Genomic DNA, 22908 nt, shown 5'->3' with positions numbered 1-22908 from the left:
ATTGTTGTACAGTGTCTGATGATTCACCTCTTCTGTGAAGCCATTTTTTCATCTTAGCTACAATTTGTATTCCTCTTGAGCCTCATCTTTGTTTCTTTTTCTACAAATGTTTTTTCTAGGTGCACTTATGATTTCTTTTAGCCTAAATAAAATGCATTATCACTTGCCTTAACAACTAAAAATTGTTTAGAGTAATTATTGACATAATTACTGTAAACAGCTGTAGTGCTGCAGCTGCAGATGCGCATGTTAACTAATTGGTGGCATCTTGCTAAATGTAATGCAGACTTTTGAAAACAGACATACTTAAAAAACAAACAGAAAAAGAGAAGGAACAAAATAAACCTTAAATAATAATAATAATAATAATAATAAAATGAATAATAATAAAAATAATAAATCCAGTTATAATAGAAAAGTGTGCTGCTGTTCCAACTAAAGGGCAAGCCTAAGTTGCAAACTGGTAGCAAAAAATCTAAATGCCTTGCTTCATTTATTGGCATATACAGCAGACCATGTTGCATTAAGCATATACAGCAGACCATGTTGATGGTCTGCTGTATATGCTTGACGTGCATTAATTTGAATTATTTCATTGGCCAGGTTGATCCAAGGTTAACTTTTATTGGGTCTTAAATTAGTTAGAAAATAGTTACATTGCTTCTTCATTTCCTAAGAGGCTTTATTATGGAAATGAAAAAATGCCCAACAGGTGTTGCTATGAAAATGAGATGCCTCGAAGCTATTGTTCTACTTCTCATTTGAATACCACTGCCAGCATGCCTACACTGACAATATCAGACTGACCGTGTCAATTACGTCTGAATTTCCTCTGTTGCCCTTGTGTCTTATCTTTACAATTGTAATCTGCTGTACTTAACTTTCTTTTAACTTTGTGTTTCCTTAAAAGGGTTCTAAGTATTGAATTTTAAATCTTCTTAAAAGAGGTTTTAAACCTGGCCTTAAAACTATTAATGTTGTCGCAAATTAGACAACATTCCAGCACCACATTTTAAATTTGCTACCCAAGACAGAAACCCAGGCTTTCCCCCTAGATCCATGTTCTCAGCCTAATAGTTACACGAAGTGAGTTTTAACAGAGAATCAAATTTTTGTACCTCACGCTACTAAACTTTGGTTCAGTACTTAATCATCATGATGCAGTTGCGATTGGAAAATTATAAGTGATTTAATTACAGGAGAAAGCAGTCAAGTGACAGTCAGCAGTAGTTGCCAAAGGCCTTCTCTTAAACTCAAGAAGTCTGCTTAAATACATTAACTAATGCGTGTCCTGGTGGGAGCTGATGAAAGTGGAAGTGAAAGTACAGACAAAATTATAAGATAACTGACTAATTATCATAAAACATTATAAAAATTAATTTAATTGCATCTATTTTATCTGTTTAAGCATTGTGTTAACATGTTCCCCCCTTAGATTTAATGATTTAAATTAATTTTATTTTATTAACTTATGTACAAAGTAATGTTGTAAATTTTAAATAAGCTGTTGTGTGTGTTCTGGGAATGCTTTAATTTATTTTGTATTAATTCCTGTGTGTGTGAGTTTTGGTTTATAAACATTATAGATAATGAATGGTCTTAAGGAATTAACTAAATTCCTTAAGACCATTCATTATTCATTTGGCAACTACTACTTAAGGAATTAACTAAATTCCTTAACCAAAGTTTCTCTGTTATGGATATTTCCTAAAAAAATGTTAAAATTTTCTTTCTTTTTGGAGGGATTAGGAGATAGTTAAAAACTTTATTTGCTTATATACTCTTAGTAATATATCTTTTTGTTTGCAGTTATGATTGAATCTCAAAAATGTTTGTGCAATCTGATATATAACAGCAGTTTTGTGCAGAAGACTTGCTGGTAAGATAAATAATATATTCATTGTAATGCCCATGATTTTGATAATATATGTAATTTAAAAAAGAAAATGGTCTTTGCTTAGCGATGCACATTTGTATTTGAAACTTTATTTTGTTGTCACCTATTCAAATATAAAACCCCCCGTTTTTTTGTCATAATATTTTTATAGATATTTATTCAAAGAATAACTTCAATGCAGGGATTTTATTGGATGTAAATTACATTCTTTACACATTCTTGTTTAGTTGATAACTCACACTTTCAAAAATTATCCTCTTAATTTTTCTTAAATTTGATTTATAATAACTGTTAACAAATAAGTGATACATGTAAACATTTTAGTGAGTGTTAAAATTCTATTTGGGGCTATTTCCTTGAATATTCTTCCTCTTTTCTATGTTTGTCGTTAATTTGTGAAGTGATTAGTATTTTTTCCTCTCTAGCAATAATGGATGTATTGAAGGTATAATGTTACGCCTAAGAATGTACAAGGATCCTGATTTACCACATGATGTAAAAGTAAGCGATACTTTGTTTCTTAAGCTATTTCACATATAAAAAAAATAGTTGTCCAAAATATAAATAATTAGTTTTTTCCATGCAGTAGATAATATTTTGATTCATTGTGTATTTGATTAAATGCTTGTGTATTTATTTCATTTCTACCATTTTTTTGAAGATTAACATTTAACAAATAAAATAAAAATTTAACAAAAAAAATTAAATGCAACACATTTAACAAATAAAATGTTTTGCATTAAAATTTGATAACAATTTTGTGAATTTGTATTTTTCACTACTAATTTTTGCAAACAATTTATTCTGCCTTCTTTGATGAAAACTCTTGTACTTCTTTTCTTTTTCTAGTTTTTTGATATGAGAATGCTATTCCTGCTAACTGCTTTATGTGCAGAAATAAGGTATTACTTTAATAACATTTTAAATATTAATGCATTTTGAAATATTTATCATTAAATTTATGTGAACAATGTTTGGCATATATAATATATACTGTCTGTCTATGGTAAGATCAGCTCTCGCCAGTTTGTCTGCGGCTGTCTGTTTCCATAGAAATGAGCCCTGACCCATTTTTCATAGGGGTGTCTTGAAGATTTACTTCTCAGTTTGTCACCTTGGTGCATTTAAAGATTATTTGGCGATATTCACATTTTGTTTTAGTTTCAAGTAAAATGCTCGTTCGTTATCTGTGCGCCCAAAACTGTATCACGCTGCCAACATTTCTTAAAAGTTAAATTGCTGTCAATCCATGTTTCATCGATGTAAACAATGTGGCGTCCACTTGCTCTGAGTTTCCTCATTTCGCATAAATAGTTGTTCCTCCAAAATACAATGCGAGGTCCTTCGATAAGAATTTCTCTTTTGTTAACGCATTTCTTCCAGCGAAAATTCATTGAACGCAAAACTTTGCACAAAGAGTATTTTTGCCATGGAAAGTCTATTTTTTGCCTCAAGCCGGGCAGTAATTTCCCCACAGATGGCACTTTCTTTTCTTTGATGTAAAAGTCTTGTATTGTCTGCCGTATAACGCATTTGTCAAAATCGTCAATTTTGCACTTATGATTAGCAGGGCTTACGTTTCTTTCCATCCGTATTTAGAAGTTTATTTTCACCCACTGTTGATACTTCGCGCTTAATTTTTTTGATTGTATACTCTGATACTCCAGTAACTTGCGATGTTCTCTTCAAAACTTGGGGAAGAGGAACTACTAAAGAATTCGCCAAAGCTTGAGAAGCGCAAAATTCTGTGACATTGTACACGATTTGACGTGCCTGAGACTTTAAAGGTTGACCTTTCTTAAACTGGAAGGGCATTTAAAAAAATTGGCGATTAACAAAGCACTACGAAAATCAAGCTAAATAGAAGCGAAAGCATATCTTAGGACACCATATGGTGTCTGTTACCACCGAATAAAAAAAAATGAATGTTTTCTCTAATCCATTCAAGTTCTTTGGTTGAGCTATCAGATTGAGCTTTGTTTAAGTTTAGTGCTATGATGAAATCTTTGATGAGAGAAAGAGGAATGCAGGGGATTCATCTTTTAGGGAATGAAGATTTTGTCCTTATTGGTGTGTTTTATTTCAATATTTAAAACACCATCAAAGTTATGTCTTCTCATTGGGGGGGGGGGATTCTGCATTCTTTAGATCTTTTTGCAACATTTAGGATGTTTTTTTATAAGGACATATTGCACCTTTGCTTTGCAGCAATACATATTGTGGAGAAAGTGAATGTATTCTCATTGGTCCTATGACTCATTAGTGATAAAACTATTTTTACTTTTCACAGAATAGCAAAACTTTATTTCTGTGCGTGGGGAGGGGGGCTGAAATCATCCCTATTCCAAATGGTAAATGCATTCTATGATGAAGGTAAGGTGAATACTATTAAAAAAATCTGATTTGTACGCCACATGACTTGTACGGAATATTAAATTATATGCAATTTTCCTGCATTTCATTTAAACATATTGAATTAGCAGTTCATGAATTTTGAATTGTTAAATCTACTTCATCGATAGCGCTTAAACCACAATAGAATAAATGCACTCTTTAAAGTTCACTATATTTATTTACTATAATGACACTTAACAACATTAACATTCATTTTATAACTCAGAGTGCATAAAAATTATATCATTTGAAGAACTAGTTCTATTCAAATACTATAATAAATCTAAAACGATATATAAAAAAAATTAAACAAATGAAAAAGAAACAGTTTTTGCAGACGATTCAGTGCAGCTTATCTAATGCGCATGTGCTACTAATTAATTCAGTTCTCACTTTGCAGCAAGGCAAAAATACGTAAAAATTCAAAATATTTTCATTAAAATTTGAAAGCTACAGAAAAAGCATAAAACACCAAATGCAGTTAAAACAATTTTTTAAATTACAGTTTCTATGCAAAAACAAGATAATAAATGTTAATTCCATAATGAATTAAGCATAATTTAATTCATTGTAATAAAAGAAGACGATACTTTGTTGTTGTGATGCTTAGTTTCTCTAGATTGGCAACAAATCCACTATTCTGGTAAGTTTCAAATGTAAGCAAACATGGCCACCATATCAGAAATTAGTTTTAGCCGCACTTTTAAATTATTGATAATTCTAAAAATATTGCATACAGATTTACTAAAGGCATAAAAACCTTTACCGGAAGATAAGAACAATATAATTCAATCACTTTTAAAGCAAAAAATGCATAATTTACAAACATATAAGAATAAGGAAACCGAGATTACTGAGCCGAGTAACAGAGTGAATATATACATATAGTATTTGTATAATTTTGGTGCGGCCGATTGCAACCAGATTGCTTCAGAATTCATTTTAAATCAGTTTTATAATTTTTTTTGGGGGGGGGGGAGAATCCTTTATTCTGTCCTTACGTACAGATGTCACACAAAAACATCGTTACGTTGCATTCAGTAGTGGTGAAAATGAATATTTTCGTTGAAATATGATGCCTGAAGCTTTTCGGGATTACAATGCTTTCTTTTTACTCTACAAGGAAGTAAAAATACAGATTGTTTGTTGCCAAATTGGCATTTGGTCGGAATATACATTATCCAAATCTATAGTTGGTACCATGTGGAAAAATTTAGACTTGATAATTTCTAATCATTGGGAAAAAAATTAGACATGAGCAAAACGTTTAAAAAGGATGAGCATAAAGATGCTGAAGAAGCACTATTGAAATGGTTCACCTCTTAAGAAGCCACAACCATTATTTTGACAAGCACTAATTATGGATTGAATGTGTATTTTAGTTGGAGATGTGTAATTGAAGCGACATATCTAAAATAATAATTGTAATTAATATGAGCTTTTTAAATTGGTCTTCTTTTGGGAGATGTAATATTAATCAGTCTTTTTTGTGATATATTAATCAATTTTTACACTATTTTTGAGATAGCCCATTTTTTTTTCTTTCATATCAGATATTGAAAAACAAACAAACTTTTGGTCTCTTAAATTTCACTGTAGCGGTGTTCAACTTGTATGCAAATTTCATGTATTATATAATGTTCATTTTAACTAACATCTGCTTGTTAATTTGAGCACTATACCAGAACTTTTTATGTGGTTGTTTTGAAAATTTTTCTTTGTTATTAATTAACTTTTAGTTGTTATGTTTTATGTCATTAGTCATTGGCAGAAATTTTGGCAAGAGTTGTCAGTCATTACTGCGGAATTCTAAAGGAAGTGATGCCTTTTTTTTTTTTTTTTTTTTTTTTTTTGGCCAGTCCAAAAGGGCAATTTTTCCAGTAGTACTATTAATTTCATTTTTAGCATTTTGCATTGATTCACTATAAACAACAAATCACTCTTTAAATTGTTGCCATCAAAATTAGAACCCTGTATTAAAGAAATTAAATAATAAAGAATTTGCATAAATGTGTGTATGTTTCTCCCATTGCGATAAAACAACGGTACCTAGAGCCATAATATTTTGAATAACATACATCTGCACTCAAATATGAGCATCTAGATGCCCAAATATGGAATTTGTCTTTTTATTTATTTCATATTTTGTAAAGCATTTATGAGTTTTTGATTAAGAAATCAACGATTTCGCACCGAGCAATGGCAACACTGTACGGAAATTTTTTTTTCTATTTCCAGCACATGAGACCGTGTATCGGAAATTTTAAAGATACGCTCTTTTAAATATTTTGTGATATTGCTGTTGAATTGAATTTTATAGTTTAAGTGCAAAGAGCATGATATTTAATAAATAGAGGTAACACACAAAACGTTAATAAACACCCCTTTGGGCGTAATATAAAATTTATAATATAAGCTTTCAGTTTTTTTTAAAAAAATAATAAACAGTCATTTTTTATTTACTTTATTTGGCATTTAAAATAGCAACAAAATAGTCAAATTCTTTATGAACTTGAAGACTTATATGTAGTATGTTTTATAGTACCGTTTGGTGAATCTCAGAATCTTTCAATGTTTTGAGTATGCGTAACACTTTCAAGATCTACAAAATTATACTGGTAGTTCACTTTCACATGCAAAATACCTGCAGCTTTTAATTCAGTAATTTTATAATCTTTCTAACAGTTGGAAATATTGTAGATTCATAGGCTATATTTTCTTTTATTGCTTTCATTAAGGTAGTTGCACTTCTGTTTGCAAATTTTGCAATGAAACATTTGTCAATCTCTCTGCACAATCCATCAAATAGCCATTGCTGCAGCGGTATTAAATCTGCTTCATTTTTATGGTTTGTAAAAAAGCCTTCATTTATTTCTACTAATTTGTTAGTCCTTCGAATTTTGCCACAAGTTCTGTTCAAAATATTTTGAGAGCACAGAATTCCCACAGATAATTGTTCCAGTCTATTATTGTTTTGTTAACAATATTGAGCTGTTCTCTTTCACATTCAATAGATATTAATTCTCGCAGCCAGCTTTGAAGCAGAATGCAGTTGCAAATGTCGTTCACAACCATGTTTCTTTTTGGATAAATATTATGTTGGCACAATTTTTGATATTGCAGAATCATAATTTATCTATTCTCAAATAAGTAACAAGTTATCCATTAATCACACTTTTTTAAAAAATAGAATTCTAAAAGTTTAAATATAATTAATTTCTTACTCTTCAGTGGAGGCAAATCCCTATTTTTAACATAACAAAGTTCTATCCTTGTTCACAAAAACAAAACAGGGCTTATCAAAAATCTATCTCAGCTACATGAAATGAAAGTGCAGATATTATGCGTATGTTGCACTCATCCATAATAGGTGCTAAATCCCACTTCTTGGTGATAGTTAATAAATACGTTTTTTTCTTAAATGTTAAAGAGGATATGTTGTTTTCAAATTTTATCACTTTGAGGAGATCTTATTGCTTTTTCTTATTTTTTTGTCTTATTACTTTTAAGCTTTTTGTGATTTTTTTAAAAATTTATATAAAAGTGAAAGATTTCATTTTTAGGTTTAAAATGTATCTGTTAACAATTAGATGTGATCATTTATACTCTGATTTTTCTCATTAAGTAGACTGGTTTTTTTTTAATTTGTATCAGTTTGAAAAATTAAATTTTAATTGTCGCTAAAATATGAAAAAAAAGTAGGAATGCCATATATCTATAAAATACATGTTGATATTGATTTATTTTAACATTTGCTGGCATAAAATATTCATAAAGTTAATGATTTTTTTCATTTTTCTGGTGTATGGTGACTGTAATACACATGACATCGTTAATGTTCTTTATCATATCAGTCAATATTGATAAATCAATCTCTCAATGCATCATTAATTAGATGATATTAATCAATGTAGGTGCAGATAAACAGTTTTGCTAGCAAGCATAAACCTTATTTCCAAATTTCTTTTGAAAGAGCCGATTTTTTTTTTTTTTTTAAATTGAACATGTCATGAATGCATAAAATGCATATGTAGGTACTTGCTTGCTCCCTCATTTTATGTACAATTGTTACCATTCTCTCTTTTTTTATATCAGGGTTTGTAACAGATGTTACATATATAGTTTTTGATATCATATACAGCATTACCAACACTCCCGAGTTCCCACCTTACTCCCACCAATCCAATTTACAACATATTTCTCCCGACCTTCTATTATTATTCTTAAAATTTCTCATGACTTTTATGGCTGAATACTTTGTTATTTGCAGCTCCTAAAAAGGGATTTTGGATGTCTGAAAGCGCATGGTTTTTTTAATAGACTGAATAGAAAACCAAAGTAGTTTCATCAGTGAGAAATTATAGCTCGCTTCTATTTTGTGAGTGAAAGCACGGGTCGGAAAATATCATGTTCCATTTCTCCAATGAGCATCAAGCTCCAATCTGGCACATATTAGCTAATGAGCATAAAGCAAGATCGAGGTTGTTTCATCTTGTAGGCTAAGCTGTGTCACCGCACATGCTTTCAAGAGATAGTTTAGGAAATAACAATATTTTGTTTTAGTTATTCTTGTGAAATAAGTAAAATACTCATGCACTTTTCAAAAATCATACACACATGACTCTCCTTCTATTATTTCCTTAAGGAAATGCGACATGTGCCATTTATCATTGCATTTTTTCATTTTCACATGGTGGAAAGCCAAAGTTCTCAAACATGTGCTTACACGAAAACAAAAGGACAACATGAGTTCTGTTGAAAAAAATTAATAATTAGTTTCTTCTTTGAAAACAAAGGACCAAAAAGTTACTAATGCAGAATGTACTGTTCGCACTTAAGAATTAGTAACGGTTAGATATTAATTAATAACTGTTTAAAGTTTAATTCATTATTTAAAAATATATTGATACTACTTTTACATGCACCTTCAGGTCATTAAATGTGGCAATATTTGTTGAGAGCTGGTTTTTGGCACGATTGTGTGTTCTGCGATAATTTTGGGAGTGATGTTGTTTTCTATGCCAACTGTTTTTATGTGGAAACTTGTATTTCAGTTGGTTTCAGTTGCTAGTTGGTTCATGTGGTGTGTGGTATTTAAGTGATTTATGTATGCTAACTTTGTATGCTCTGTGTTTCAGAAGACAAGAGGGAAAGATAAAGTGGTGGAAGTTGATGAGTCGAAGTTTGGAAAAAGAAATATCGTGGCCATCCTGTTGAGGGGCAGTGGGTATTTGGAGGAGTAGAAAGAGGATATTATTATGGTGGATTATGTGGGATATTATTTATGGTGGCTGTGCAGGATAGAAGTTAGGAAACTGATGCAGTGTATTAAAGAATTGAGCCTGGTACAACTATTTTTTCGGATGGCTGGAAATCCTACAAGGGTTTAGGAAAAGAAGATTTTGAACATTTATTTGTGAAAGATAGTATCAATTTTGTGGATAGTAAGTGTGGCTGTCATTTAACTACGATAGTGATTACATGGCAGCGTGAAATTGGTATTTCTGCTGTTCGAAGAAGCATTCATTCATGGTGAGTGCATTTTATTTTATTCTTGTTCTTATTTTTTAGAATGTTATGTTTATTGTTTATTTAGTATGAATTTCTGTCGTTATTATTATTTTTTTTAATTGTTTGAAATTTATTGTAGATTATTTTGTTGATTAGTGCGCAATGTCTAGATTGTGCAATTCGTAGATGTTTTTTAAAGTTGAAACAGAACGCTGTGTGCACGGTATTCTTGAAATTTATTGTTGTTATGTTAATTTATTAAAGCGAGGTGTGCGTAGTTTGTAGATTTCTTCGCTGCATAGATTGTGCAATTCTGTGATTTTTCTCAATTTAAAACATATCGCTGTGTTCATGGATTCTTCTGAAATATTTTTGGTTAGAAACTTTACGTTTTTGCTATCTAAAGTTTTCGTTTTTATTTCAGATTTTTGGCTTAAATTGTGTGTTCAAAATGTGGTTTTTGCATGTGTGAAAATCACATGTTTACAGACATTTTAGGCTTAAAGTTCAAAATATAGATAAAAAATTTAGGTAGTAATATGGCGGTGTGGAGAGAAATTTGTCGCCAACCGAGGGCGCGTATGAGAGTAGTTCCAATATATATTTATCATTTAAAAATCTTTTTGTCCTTTTCAAGAAAGTCCTGATTTCTTAAAAAATTCTTCCAATTCTTTAGTGTCGTGGGTTGGCAAGTATTCATATAACTTATTAATTAAAAAAAGTACAAACAGATAATTCGCACTGCCAGTAAAGGACATAAATTTATTATGGTATTATGAATATTTTCATGCTTTTGATTTTATGAGAAGTGTTCCCTATCTCTCATACTCATTTTATCGTAATGATACGCTGTACTTTATATACAGGCCTCCATAACAAGAACAAAAATTTAGGTGTTTTAATTGACAAAAAAAAAAAAAACTTACCTGATATATATTTATGATAAATTTTTCTCATGTATCACAAGATGAATACAAGTTATCCTTAAACTCTGCAGTTACAGTACGAGCTCCATGCTACAGCCATTAGCTGACAGGCACTTAATATAATAGCAGACTGTTGCTTGAGCATCACTGACTGGAATATTCATGGAGATTACATGTTGGCTTATTTTTGTCATCAAAAAGTATCAGTGTATATTATTCTTTATCATCCCTCATACAAAAATGTTAAATGTTGATGTACATAAAAGTGACTGCAATGAAGACAGTGCAACTCTTTGTCCTATACAGTTTTTTTGCACATTTGTATCCAACTAAGCTTCATTTGTATTGTATCGAAAAATCGCTCTTTTTGACCGAGCTCCTCGTAGCTTAGCGGTGAAGGCGAAGGACTCGAAACCCGAAGGCCCGGGTTCGAAACCCATCAACGGCAAGATGCCTGATAATTGTTTTTTATGTAAATTTCTTTCTTGTTAATGTTATCTTATTTATGCAAATTTCCTTCTTATTCTTCCAGAACATTCCAAGTCTGGAATGTTTCAGCATGTTCACCAGTTGTATATAAGTAGCTCTTCATTCAGTTCGAGTTAATAAAAGTCTCGAGTTTAGACTTGAGTACTTGCCTGTTCATTTATAGAATCCCCTAATCTACGCAGCAGTATTGCTAACTGCTATCTCGTGTGCACACAATGTGTGGCAGATTTTTGTTGTGAACATGTATACTTTTCCATACCATAATTATTAAAGCGGAATTTGTTGTTGAGCACATCTTCCTATGTACACATGACAGACATTATGTGTCTCAAATTTACCACAAATGTTTCGTTATGGAGCATAGTTTGCAACACAACGCCGGAAGTTGTGTTGCAAACTTATGCTTTCAGTTATATTGCATTTCATCAGCATACTCAAAAACCAAATAAGATAACTGCTGTGCTTATGCAAAAATCATATTCAGGCCATTTTTATTTTCTATCTTATGGCCCATATTCGTTTTACAATTAGATAAGTAACAACTTCTGTTGGAGCAAATTCAACTTCTGGGGGAAGTATACTACACATTGTTACCACCATTTTAACCAATTTCTAAAAATGAGTTTAGGATGACCTGTTATAGTATGCGTATACTTTTTTTGTATATACTGTAATTCTCTGTATCTCTGCAAAATATGAATTAATTGACTACAAAGGTTGTCAGTTAGTAATGCTGAGCAGTTTCACCAAGTTTTACCGTCAAATTCTTTAAGATAATTTATTTTTCTTTTAGAAACTGTGTTTAAATTAAACTGCAACACAAATATTTATGTCAAGGAGTAAACATATGTGTTGTCATAGTATTATAGTTTATTTCTTTACTCGTGTATCTTATTTTTTGGGCATATAAATCATTAAAATCTGTTTGAATTTTAGTATTGTCTATTGATTAAAGTGCAACCAATTATAAACTCAATTTTCTTTTGTATAGACCTAAAGTACGTAAACAACTTCATGGGCTTACATATTTGATGGAGGTATTAGACTTAATCCTTAAAAACAATGTGGAGCAGATTTCACAAGAAACTCAAAATACAGAAAATCGTCGCAAATTTAATAAAAGTAGCAAAAGAGGACGAAGTAATCAGAATGAAGTTGAAAGCTGTTATGCTCCCTGCCTCTCTGAGAAAGAAATTGACATGGCTTGTGAAGTTTTAAAAGTACTTTTCAATCTTACAGTCAATGTTGAAAAATACAATATGGAAGAAGTAAGAAAATATTTACTTTTGTTTTATATATATATATATATATATTAAAATTTTTGTTGGGTTTTTATTAAGAAAAATTAAATTAATCCATTATCATTTTGAGCAACAATTTATATTGAGGATAATTTTTAGTGGTATGATAATTAATAAATTAATAATATAAAATTTAGCACATATAAAATATGCTACATAATCCCAACTAGTTTTCATGCAATTCAGCTTTATCAGAGTATTCCCATTAACTGATAACCATTAACTAACTTTCATGCAATTCAACTTTATCAGAGTATTCCCATTAACTATTGTGCTGTGTAAGACATTAAATTACTTGATCCTGAGGCTTGGAATTAGTTTTTCTATTCATCTGACAAAATTGGAATTACTTTACTTAATTTCTGCTGTATTTTTATTAGAAATGCTAGAAAACCTATTTCAAGCCTTATCAGTCTACTTTTGATCCAGTGCTCAGTTTTTGAGCATAGCAGAATAACTTTTATTGTAAGTGCCAGCAGTTCAAGGAAGAGTGCTTTCTTAAAACTGGACTAAATTTCAACAGAATTAGAGTCAGTATTAAATTATGTATTTCATTCATGCTACTTTATATATTTGCATGCTTTATTTTAAAATAATTTAAGTTAATATTTGTTAATAATTTTATTTTATTTTATTGTTAACAATTTATTTTTTAAAATTTTCATGCTTAAGGAAGTATGTAAAATGTTTTTCATAAATATTATATATTTATCATATATATATATATATATATATCATATATATAATATTTATGAAAAACATTATATATCATATATACATCATATACTAAATACATGATATATATATATATATATAGTTTTAACAGAAGTTTCTCGCCACCACAAATATCGTCTGCGCAAACATTTTGCATTGGCCTGTTTAATCATATGTTGTCAAACGATTTTTGGCATATGAAAGAAAGAGGTACAAGGTGTCTAAAATGGAACTATCATTACCAGATTAGAACCATCATTTACTTCCAATTCTGTTGCAAAAATTCAGCTACAGAATTTCACCAAATCATGTATACAACTTTAGGTAGTAATGTTGTATCATATGACATTGTGAAGGTTTGGTACCGAAAGTTCAAAAGCAAGTACTATGACATTAAAGAAACAGAGGGCTTTGGCTGCCCTTCTGATGTTGGTGATACCTGCCTGCAAGAACTTGTGGAAGATGATCAGTATGCAACCACTCAACAGCTTGCTAAGAGTTAGACGTTGGTGCCATGTCTATTAATCTTGCTATACTTCACATAAACTTGACGTACAAGGATCTCTGATTGCCACATGAGCTGACTCAAGCAGATAAGGACAGACGTGTTCAGGCCTGCACAAATCTGCTCAAATATTAACACAAAGACAAAGTTCTGAATTTGAAGGTCACTTGTGATGAAAAATGAATTTACTTCAATAATACAGTCTAAAAAGGGGGTTGGTCTGTGCCCAGTGAGCCCATAAGCAGCATTGCAAAGTGCAGTTCCACGCCACAAAATTTTTGTTTCAAATAGGTTTTAAGTTTTTATCTGTGTAAGGCTCAGATTAGATTTTATTATTTATAGAAATCTCTATGAAAATTTTTTCATTTTGTTGGTATTTAAAGTTTAGCATAATCATTAGTTTAGCATAATCGGGGACCAACCAAGTTTTGAATGTTGTTTAAATAATAATTTGATTTAAAGTATTTATCTTTTGCTCTTTACTGATAATTGCTTTTGAATTTCGGATTTGCATAAAGGATTTAAGAACAATGTTTTTTTTTGAATGGTCAATTTGTGTATGTAAAGTCTTATGGTTTGTTTTTTAGTAGCCAGTTTGGCACAATGTTTTATTTATTTTTAAGTATTTTGATAGTGCATAGTTTTTGAGTAGTCAAATTGGCACAATGTTTTATTCTTTTTTCCTTAAGTGTTTTGAAAGTGTTTAGGAAAAATTCTGGTATATTTGAGATTCGATTTTTTGGTTCTATATGAATTTTAATGTCTTAAATGAACATTTAATTGAATCTTTTTTGGGGGGGGTTTCTGATCTGAAATGAACCAGGAGAATGAAATATGTTTCCGAAACATATTATTTGACTTTTATGCAGCATTAATTCATTTTCCCCTGATGAGTTCTGAATTGGAGTTTCAATAAAAGAGATTAATTTTTATATTTTTATAATTATGTTCATCATTTTTCCCTTTCATAATTTTATTTTTTGAGTTTGTTCTACTGGGAATTCTTATTTTAATTTAATTTGTTTAGATATTGGGTTAAACCTGTTATACACAGTTGCAATTATTAATATTGTTGAGGAATTGCCTTGTTTTGATTCCAATTTACTTTTAACTTTAGATGCTTTAAGTTTATTATTTCACTCCTGCATCTGTAGTGCAAGACGGGTTTAAATAATTCTGTTTTAAATTTTAGCTTATTATTATGTTTCTTTATATATATGTAAATCAGCTTTAAAATTTAGTTCATCAATAGCCTCTTAATTCTTCATTTTTAATTTAGGGTATTTTTTCCCCTTTATTCTAAAAATAGTAATAACTTTTCTGGGCTGTGTCATTTCTAGATCATTCTATGTCATATGGCTTGCATAATACTGATGACATAGCTAATTCGGAACCTGAACATACAGTTAGTATGCTTATGTATACATTTAGTAAGACAGTTATATGCAGTTATAGATACACTTAGTAGAACAATCACATTCTCTGATTCACTGATTATTGCATCCAGAAAGATTTTGAAAAGTAAAACAACCTATAAGTTTAAAAATATGTGTTAAGCAAAAATGAGCCATAGCCCGTGTGTTTTATTTCTTCCCTCCAGTAGTAACATGCAACAGAACTATAGTTGTATTATATAGTACATTATGCAGGTATTCTTGAAAAACTGGGTGTTCTGTACAGGAAATAAACTCATCTGTGTTATAACATGTTAAAATATGACAGTTGCAATGCATGGAATGCTATTTTTTTATGGCAGACCTGATCAAGAGCAAATCATCTATGATTCAGACTAGTGCTTTGTTACTTCTGTAGTTTTTTATGAATAAGTATAATTTTTATTGTTCTATCATACACTGAAATTGTGCATGCTAATATACAATACATAGACACTATTTCATCATTGTTATATTATCTCTTGAGGATGAGGATAAAATGTTAGAACCTCTTACTTTAATATGTGTGAGGGAGAAAAATAAAAGAGACAATATTTTGTACTACTATGGGTATATAATGTAGCATACTATGTATAATTTAATAATGAAATGTATTTGATGTGTTAAATGAATATGAATGCTTTATATATAATACATGCTGTTATCCACTCTTTTACATAACCCCCATATATCTTAAAATATATTATCTGTAAATACAATAAATACTATCGTGATTTATTTTGTTAAAACAGGAAGAAGAGGCTCATTATATGCGACTTGTCAGTATTTTACATGATATTCTTCTAAGTGATGCTAAGCCTGCAGAAAAGAAAGAAGAACTGCTCAGGTATTTATTTTTATTGAAATTTCTGCTTTATATTAATTATGTACAAATTGACTTACGGAAAATTATATTGTGTTACTTAATTTCAGATATATGTTAGAGGATTAAGATTCATATTAATTTTAAGACATTCTCATTTCTTTCTGTAGCTGAGGCACCTAGGTCAACATTTATTAAAATGAGTGTAGTTTTTTTTTAAATAATAATTTAAAATTAGTGCCAATATGATGTTAATTTTTTTTACTTGATTTTTAAGTGACCAATTTTTTCTTTTATCTCTTCCATAGATCTTCTTAAGTTCGTAAGAACTTGAGAGATGATTAAAGGTTATTATATGCATATGTGTATACTTATAACTAATAACAACACTCTGAAAATGCACTCTGCAAATACACACACACAAAAAAAAGACAGCGCACTCTGCAAACACCCCCCCCCCCAAAAAAAAAAGGACAGTTCTGTAATTCCCCGTTCCACTGGGACAATTCTTGAAATTTAACTTGCGTTTTTCATGTTTCGAAAGTATGACTTATGATATATATCAGTTTTATATATAGCATTGTTCTAGCATAGGCATGACTCAAAATTGAACTTTATCTGAAATGTCATAGTTATATTTTACCATATTTTATTCTACAACTCAAATTATGCTCAAATGTTAAATTTTGTAAAATTTGGTGAGAAATTTAAAAATTTATCTTGATGCTCTTTTTTGTGCCAAAAATAATTCACATGGCAAAGTTCTTAATTTATGGTAACCTATTTTATTTTCTCTTTTTTTTGGCACGAGTGGAAAAAAAAAGATGCATCTTCTTTCTTTCAAATAATTTTACTAATTGCATAAACCACATTTGACATTATTATCGCTTATAAAAAATATGCCAATAACGTTTTAGGAAAATCATATATGTTTCAAAAAGATCATATGGATGATCTTCTTTGGGTAACTTTTGGAGACCCAAGTTGCCCTCAAAAGGTTTTTTTTTTTTTTTTTTTTTTTTTTTTTTTTTTTTTTTTTTGGTAAATTACCGTGATCTGCCCATCTTTGAGTGACTTCACTAACTTCAGTTTCCGTCTCTTCAGTTTTGTTTTCGTTATAATCTTCCCAGTCACTTTCCTTAAAAATCGTATCTTCCTTATCATCTAACTGTTCTATATTTATTGTTCATGTCTTCCTCATACTCTGGATCACTGTTACTATGCATAATAACAATATTTTGGTTCTTTTTTCTGTTTCCAGCAAGCAATAAATCACCACTTTCACTATCACTGCTCATTTTCTGCACTCTTGATGGTCCTGCTTTTGGGTCACTCATTTTGGGGATTAAATTTAAACCACTGCCAAACTGGCACACATTTCTAAGAAATTTTTTGTTTTAAACCAGTCTTATCCCAATGCTTACCTTTTCCATACTGATTTATATTCATTGTCATTGCACAGACAGTGGGCACCTGTCTTTTTGGCTTGGAAATGCATTGCACACACTGTGTGCAATCCACCTACAGTTAGTTAAATGAATTGTTAAAAAAGGCACAGAATTTGTCTGACTCAAATGAAGAAATAAGAGGGCACTTGAAACTTATAAAGAGCTGTGTCAGACATTGTCCCAAGCAAAAATCACAAACTTTTTAAAACAGTAATTGTGAGAGATCTTTATTAAACAATAATAAGAATACTTTCTTTTAACATTTGTTTTGTTTTTGTTTTTAAATTCAACAATCTATAAGTTTGTTTAAACTATACATGCTTTCTTAATCTAAATTATACCTCACAGATTTTTTCTAGAAAGTTAGCTTTGTGGAACATGATTTTGCTGTATTAACATAACCCTTTAGCAAGACTTTACTGTATTCACATAAAGAAAAATATATTTTGGCTTTTTATTTTTTTAAGGCTGTAAGAGATTGTAATATGCAAATACTTAACTTATTCTAGTGTTGTTCAGTTAACAAATTTAGACTTTTAGTAATTTCATGTGATAATCATTTTAATATCATAATACAGTCAAAAGTCGTTAATCCGGACTCGTCGGGACTTCGGCGATTCCGGATTATCGATTTTTCCAGATTATAGATCATCAGTTTAAATCTGGTAAGATGGCATGCAGAAATTACAAAATTAAAAATATGAAACTGTAATTTATGAAATAAATAACAATTATGATCTAAAGGGTATCAAAATTTACAAAAAGAAAAAGCTTTATTAAACATTTCTTTCAATGTAAGTTGTTTAAGTTGCTTCGTTTCATGTGATAATACTTTCTCTTTAATTCTATTAAACAGACATAATTTCTTGTTTAGTTACAAACTTCCTCTGTTTAAGTCCTATAATTGCTGTGTCAAGAACACCGACTAATTTGTCAATCGAAATTTTTTCGTTTTCAATAACCTGGGTCACTTTCTTCACTATCGGAAGCGAATTATAATGACGAGGAACTTGTTTTAAATCATATCAAAGACGGAGTACATCGAGATGAAATACTACATTTAGTAAGGAATTATAAGCCAAATAAAATAAAAACATCTGCCCTGAAGATACGGATAGTACTGACAGAACTGACAGATCAACTTCCAGTTCATTGCGCGTCGCGGCGTTCCCCCCACCGAGCAGCGTGAAATTGATAAACAGATTTCGGATTTCGAAACATATTTTCGCTTTAGATCCTTTACAAATTAGCAAATATGTATCGGAAATTCTATTTGATATTGATGCTAAAGCAAAGTTTAAAGTTTATAAAATTAAACATTTAGCAGTAGTAGCAATAAAAGCTCCCTGAGATAATATGTTGTGCAGACATTGAAGACAATAAAGAGGTTTCAAACTTAACCAATTTATTAACAATATAAAAAAGAATAAAAACACACAAAAAAATTTAAACAATATCAGAGTCTTAGAAAAAATATATTATAACCATCATTCATCAAATAATATTTTTACCTGGTCTCCAAAAATACTGGCATTCAATACAAACAAAATGTCCTAAACAGTAATTATGCGGTCTCAAATGAAATTGGCTACACATTCAATAAGTCCATGATCAATGGTCAAGAAAGCACCTGAAATTTAAATTAAGTTCTTGAAAGCACTTAAATCCGGCCTAACTCCGCTTACATTAGTTGAACACGAGGAATCGCCGCTAACTTATCTTAAATGCCACCTTCATGAAGAACATGGATGCCGCCCATGGCAGTCACTCACATTGTAGCTTCTGGAACCAAGGAACATATTCTGGAAAGGTCATCTTGTATACAGGAACCAAGGAATTTATTCAGGAACAGTCATCTTGTGGACAGGAACCAAGAAACTTATTCTGGAAAGGTCATCTTGTAAACAGGAACCAAGGAACTTATTCAGGAACAGTCATCTTGTGGACAAGAACCAAGGAACTTATTCACCGGACTGCACACATCCTTCAAAAGGGGCTGGAAAGCGCACACCCAAGTGCCAGGAAAACAGGAACTAAAAGCTCTGAGCCAGAGCGACGCGAGATACTTATACCAGAAGTAGGCATGACGTCATCTCACGGCAACCAATCAGCTATCGGCTTTCCAGATGACGTAACATCACGTTTCGTTTTTGCATCTTAATTAGGTTGAAACAGTCCGTTCTCAACGCAAACAGTGGCAGTAAGAAAAAGAAGTAGAAGTAACTACTATATTACATTAAAATAAGAACTAAGCCTAATAAACATTTCAAGGAGGAGAGAGAATGCAGTAAAAGGGTTACAATAAGTCATATTTTCCAACAGATATAATCGAAAGTTCAAGCTTACTTTTATAAAATTGCTCTAACAGTCTAGAAAAAATAATAAGCCGGATCCAATTCGAAGATTAAGAAACAACGCAATCTGCAACATTAACTGAATTAGATAATTTTAGCTTAGCTTATACCGTCCGTTATACATTAAACACGCATGCGTAAACGTTTTATGCGCACACGCATATTCGCAGCCGTAAAAGTCTTACGCGCACACGTAAACGCCTATGCACATGCGTCAATGCGAGGCATGCGCAGAAAGTTTGTAGCTTTGAGGTCCGGAGTATAGATCATTCCGGATTATGGGTGTCCGAATTAACGTCTTTTGACTGTATTTATTTATTGATGCTTTCTGATTATCTGAACTCTCATTTAAATGCTCAGTGCATTGCTATGTTTTTAGCATCTTTTTTAGTGTACAGAAGATGATAACTAACCCGTGCAGCACACACTTCACATGTGCTTCAATACAAGCTGATTTATATGCTTTATATTTAAATATTACTATGAACAATATCTACCAATTGTAAAAATGTACATATTGGCCATATAAATTTTTGTTCTTCCATAAAATATTTTTTGCTAATTAAAGTGCTTTGTTTTGTTTTTATTTATGAATGTATCAGCCACAAAGATGGTCAAACAAATGTTTCTGACCAATTCAACGAAAGACTTTTTGGCAAGGTGCAGATAATCTGAAAATGCCTGTTTATCTTTATTGTATTAATAAAGTTATTTTAATCAATTGTAGGGCAATATTAAGTAAAACTGTTAAACGTTTTATTAATTATAGTAAAGGTATGAAGCACCTTAAAGATACTGAAAAAAATTTTTTTCTTTCAGCCACACTATTGATCTCCTAACTAATATGCCGATGTCAAGCTATGAAGAATTGCTGACTCCTGTTCTTAAAATTCATGATACAAAAGTAGATAATGTTGTTGAGTTTGATGGTATGAACATGGAAGCTATCTGTGTGCTACTCAACTTTTTGGATAAAAGATTAGATAAGGTAAATAGTATATTTCATAGCTTTCTTTCCTTCTACTGTTAAGTAGGATTTAGCTCCTTATTAACACGCTGAGCGCCACGCATGTATTTCTTAGGCAATCCCATTCAGGCCACGCATGCCGCTTAAAAGCGCTGGTATTGTAGAGCCAGTGACTTATCGCAGTAGAAGATAGTTTACATTTGGCCACAAATTATAGTAGACTACAACAGACAAAAGGCAGCTGTCGCCTTATCCAACCAAATGAATGTTTACAGAAATCTGTTACGTAGGACCATAAAATGGTATCAAAAACTAACCTTCGAATTGTTACTAAATACTACGGTTGTAAATAGTTACATTCTATACAAAGATATTATGAAGCAGAAAATTAGCATCGCTGAATTCCGGAAAGAATTAGCGCTATCCCTTACAATTTGTGAAAAAGAAGACATTCCATCGAACAAAAATGCAAGAATATCTAAAAAACAACATCATAAACTCCAGAGAAAACTGAGAAAAGCCTCTAAGTATGGAAATATTGTAAATTATGTTATAAGAGAGTTGTCACATTTTTGTAATAGCTGTTACGAAGAACCATTTTTATGTTTACCGTGTTTCAATGAAATTCATTAGTCCTGTAATGAATCAAAATTAAGTAAATTTTAAATAAATTTTCTGTAATTTCATAAAACAGTGTATGTTTTATAGTTATATATCATGTTACACGCTGTCAGCCAGCAGCGGTGAACGTGGCCTAAATGGAAAGTCTAGTGTCAGCGACAGATGGCTGACGTGGTGCTCAGCATGTTAAAAGCGTTTAAGTTTTGACTTCAAAATGAATTTTGCAATGTTGTTTGGAGCTTAGTTTTTAAGCTCCAAACAACATTGCAAAATTCGTTTCAAAATTGATTGAGAAGTGAGAAATAAACTTACTTAACTGAAGCAGATGCACAATGCACATATTTATTTGAAATCTTTTACATCATAGGACAAAGCGTACGATGCAATTTTCTAAAAAAAGTAAATAAAAAAATTTAAAGGTTCTTGATATATATATATATGTGTGTGTGTGTGATGTATCAGCTTTAGTCATAGCTTAAATAATCAGACGATGAGTTTAAAAAACAGGATCCATTTATTATTATTCAGGAGAAATAGCACTTACAAAAATCAGATATCCGGAGTAAATAAAAAGAATTACTAATATCTTTTTGTATGAAGTTTACTGCATCGTGACATTTAAGAAAAAGCTCCGATATTCCTTTTGTGAGTCCTTTTTATAGCCTCTGGAAAGGCGGAGCTTCACAAAAATGAGGTCAACCTCGTCAGCCAATCCAGTTCGCTTTAAATATTTCCAGAACATTCTGTAACTGTACGTGTAGAAAAGGTGGGAAAAACAACTTGACTACGGGGCTGTGGATTTAATTCCATGTACTTTCAAATAAGAGAACGTCGCCATTAAAAATGAAAAGAACATACAGTTAGAATTTTAAGTGTATTCTACAAATATATGTATATATACAGTCAAAAGTCGTTAATCCGGACTCGTTGGGACTTCGGCAATTCCGGATTATCGATTTTTCCGGATTATAGATCATCAGTTTAAATCTGGTAAGATGGCATGCAGAAATTATAAAATTAAAAATATGAAACCATAATTTATGAAATAAAGAACAATTATGATCTAAAGGGTATCAAAATTTACAAAAAAAAAAAAAAAAAAAAAAAAAAAAAAAAGAAGCTTAATATTTATTTGTTTATTTTATTAAACATTTCTTTCAATATAAGTTGTTTAAGTTGCTTCGTTTTTTATGTCATAATACATTCTCTTTAATTCTTTAAACAGACATAATTTCTTGTTCAGTTACAAAGTTCCGCTGTTCAAGTCCTATAATTGCTGTGTCGAGAATACTGACTGATTTGTCAATTGAAATTTTTTCGTTTTCAATAACCTCTGTCACTTTCTTTGCTATTGGAAGCGAATTATAATGAGGAGGCATTTGATTTAAATCATATGAAAGATGGAGTACATCGAGATGAAATACTACATTTAATAAGGAATTATAAGCCAAATAAAATAAAAACATCTGCCCTGAAGATAAGGATAATGCTGACAGATCAACTTCCAGTTCATAGCGCGGCGCCG

General features: G+C 30.9%; 1 protein-coding gene across 2 annotated transcripts in view; it reads left to right on the top strand.

The window, feature by feature from the left end:
* Positions 1-22908, top strand: part of ric8a (ric8 guanine nucleotide exchange factor A) — a 141312-nt gene that overhangs the window by 63186 nt on the left and 55218 nt on the right. For both annotated transcript variants that reach the window (XM_035365958.2, XM_035365956.2), the window contains exons 4-9: positions 1810-1879; positions 2323-2398; positions 2747-2799; positions 12209-12485; positions 15923-16017; positions 20615-20783. In XM_035365958.2, the coding sequence (XP_035221849.1) occupies positions 1810-1879; positions 2323-2398; positions 2747-2799; positions 12209-12485; positions 15923-16017; positions 20615-20783 (740 nt within the window). The remainder of the gene's footprint in view (positions 1-1809; positions 1880-2322; positions 2399-2746; positions 2800-12208; positions 12486-15922; positions 16018-20614; positions 20784-22908) is intronic.

Source organism: Stegodyphus dumicola, chromosome 12, assembly GCF_044657685.1.
Source record: "Stegodyphus dumicola isolate Sdum_Otavi_A_Nest chromosome 12, ASM4465768v1".
Taxonomy (NCBI): domain Eukaryota; kingdom Metazoa; phylum Arthropoda; class Arachnida; order Araneae; family Eresidae; genus Stegodyphus; species Stegodyphus dumicola.
Note: the sequence above shows the minus strand (reverse complement) of the source record. Positions and strands in the feature narration are given on the sequence as shown.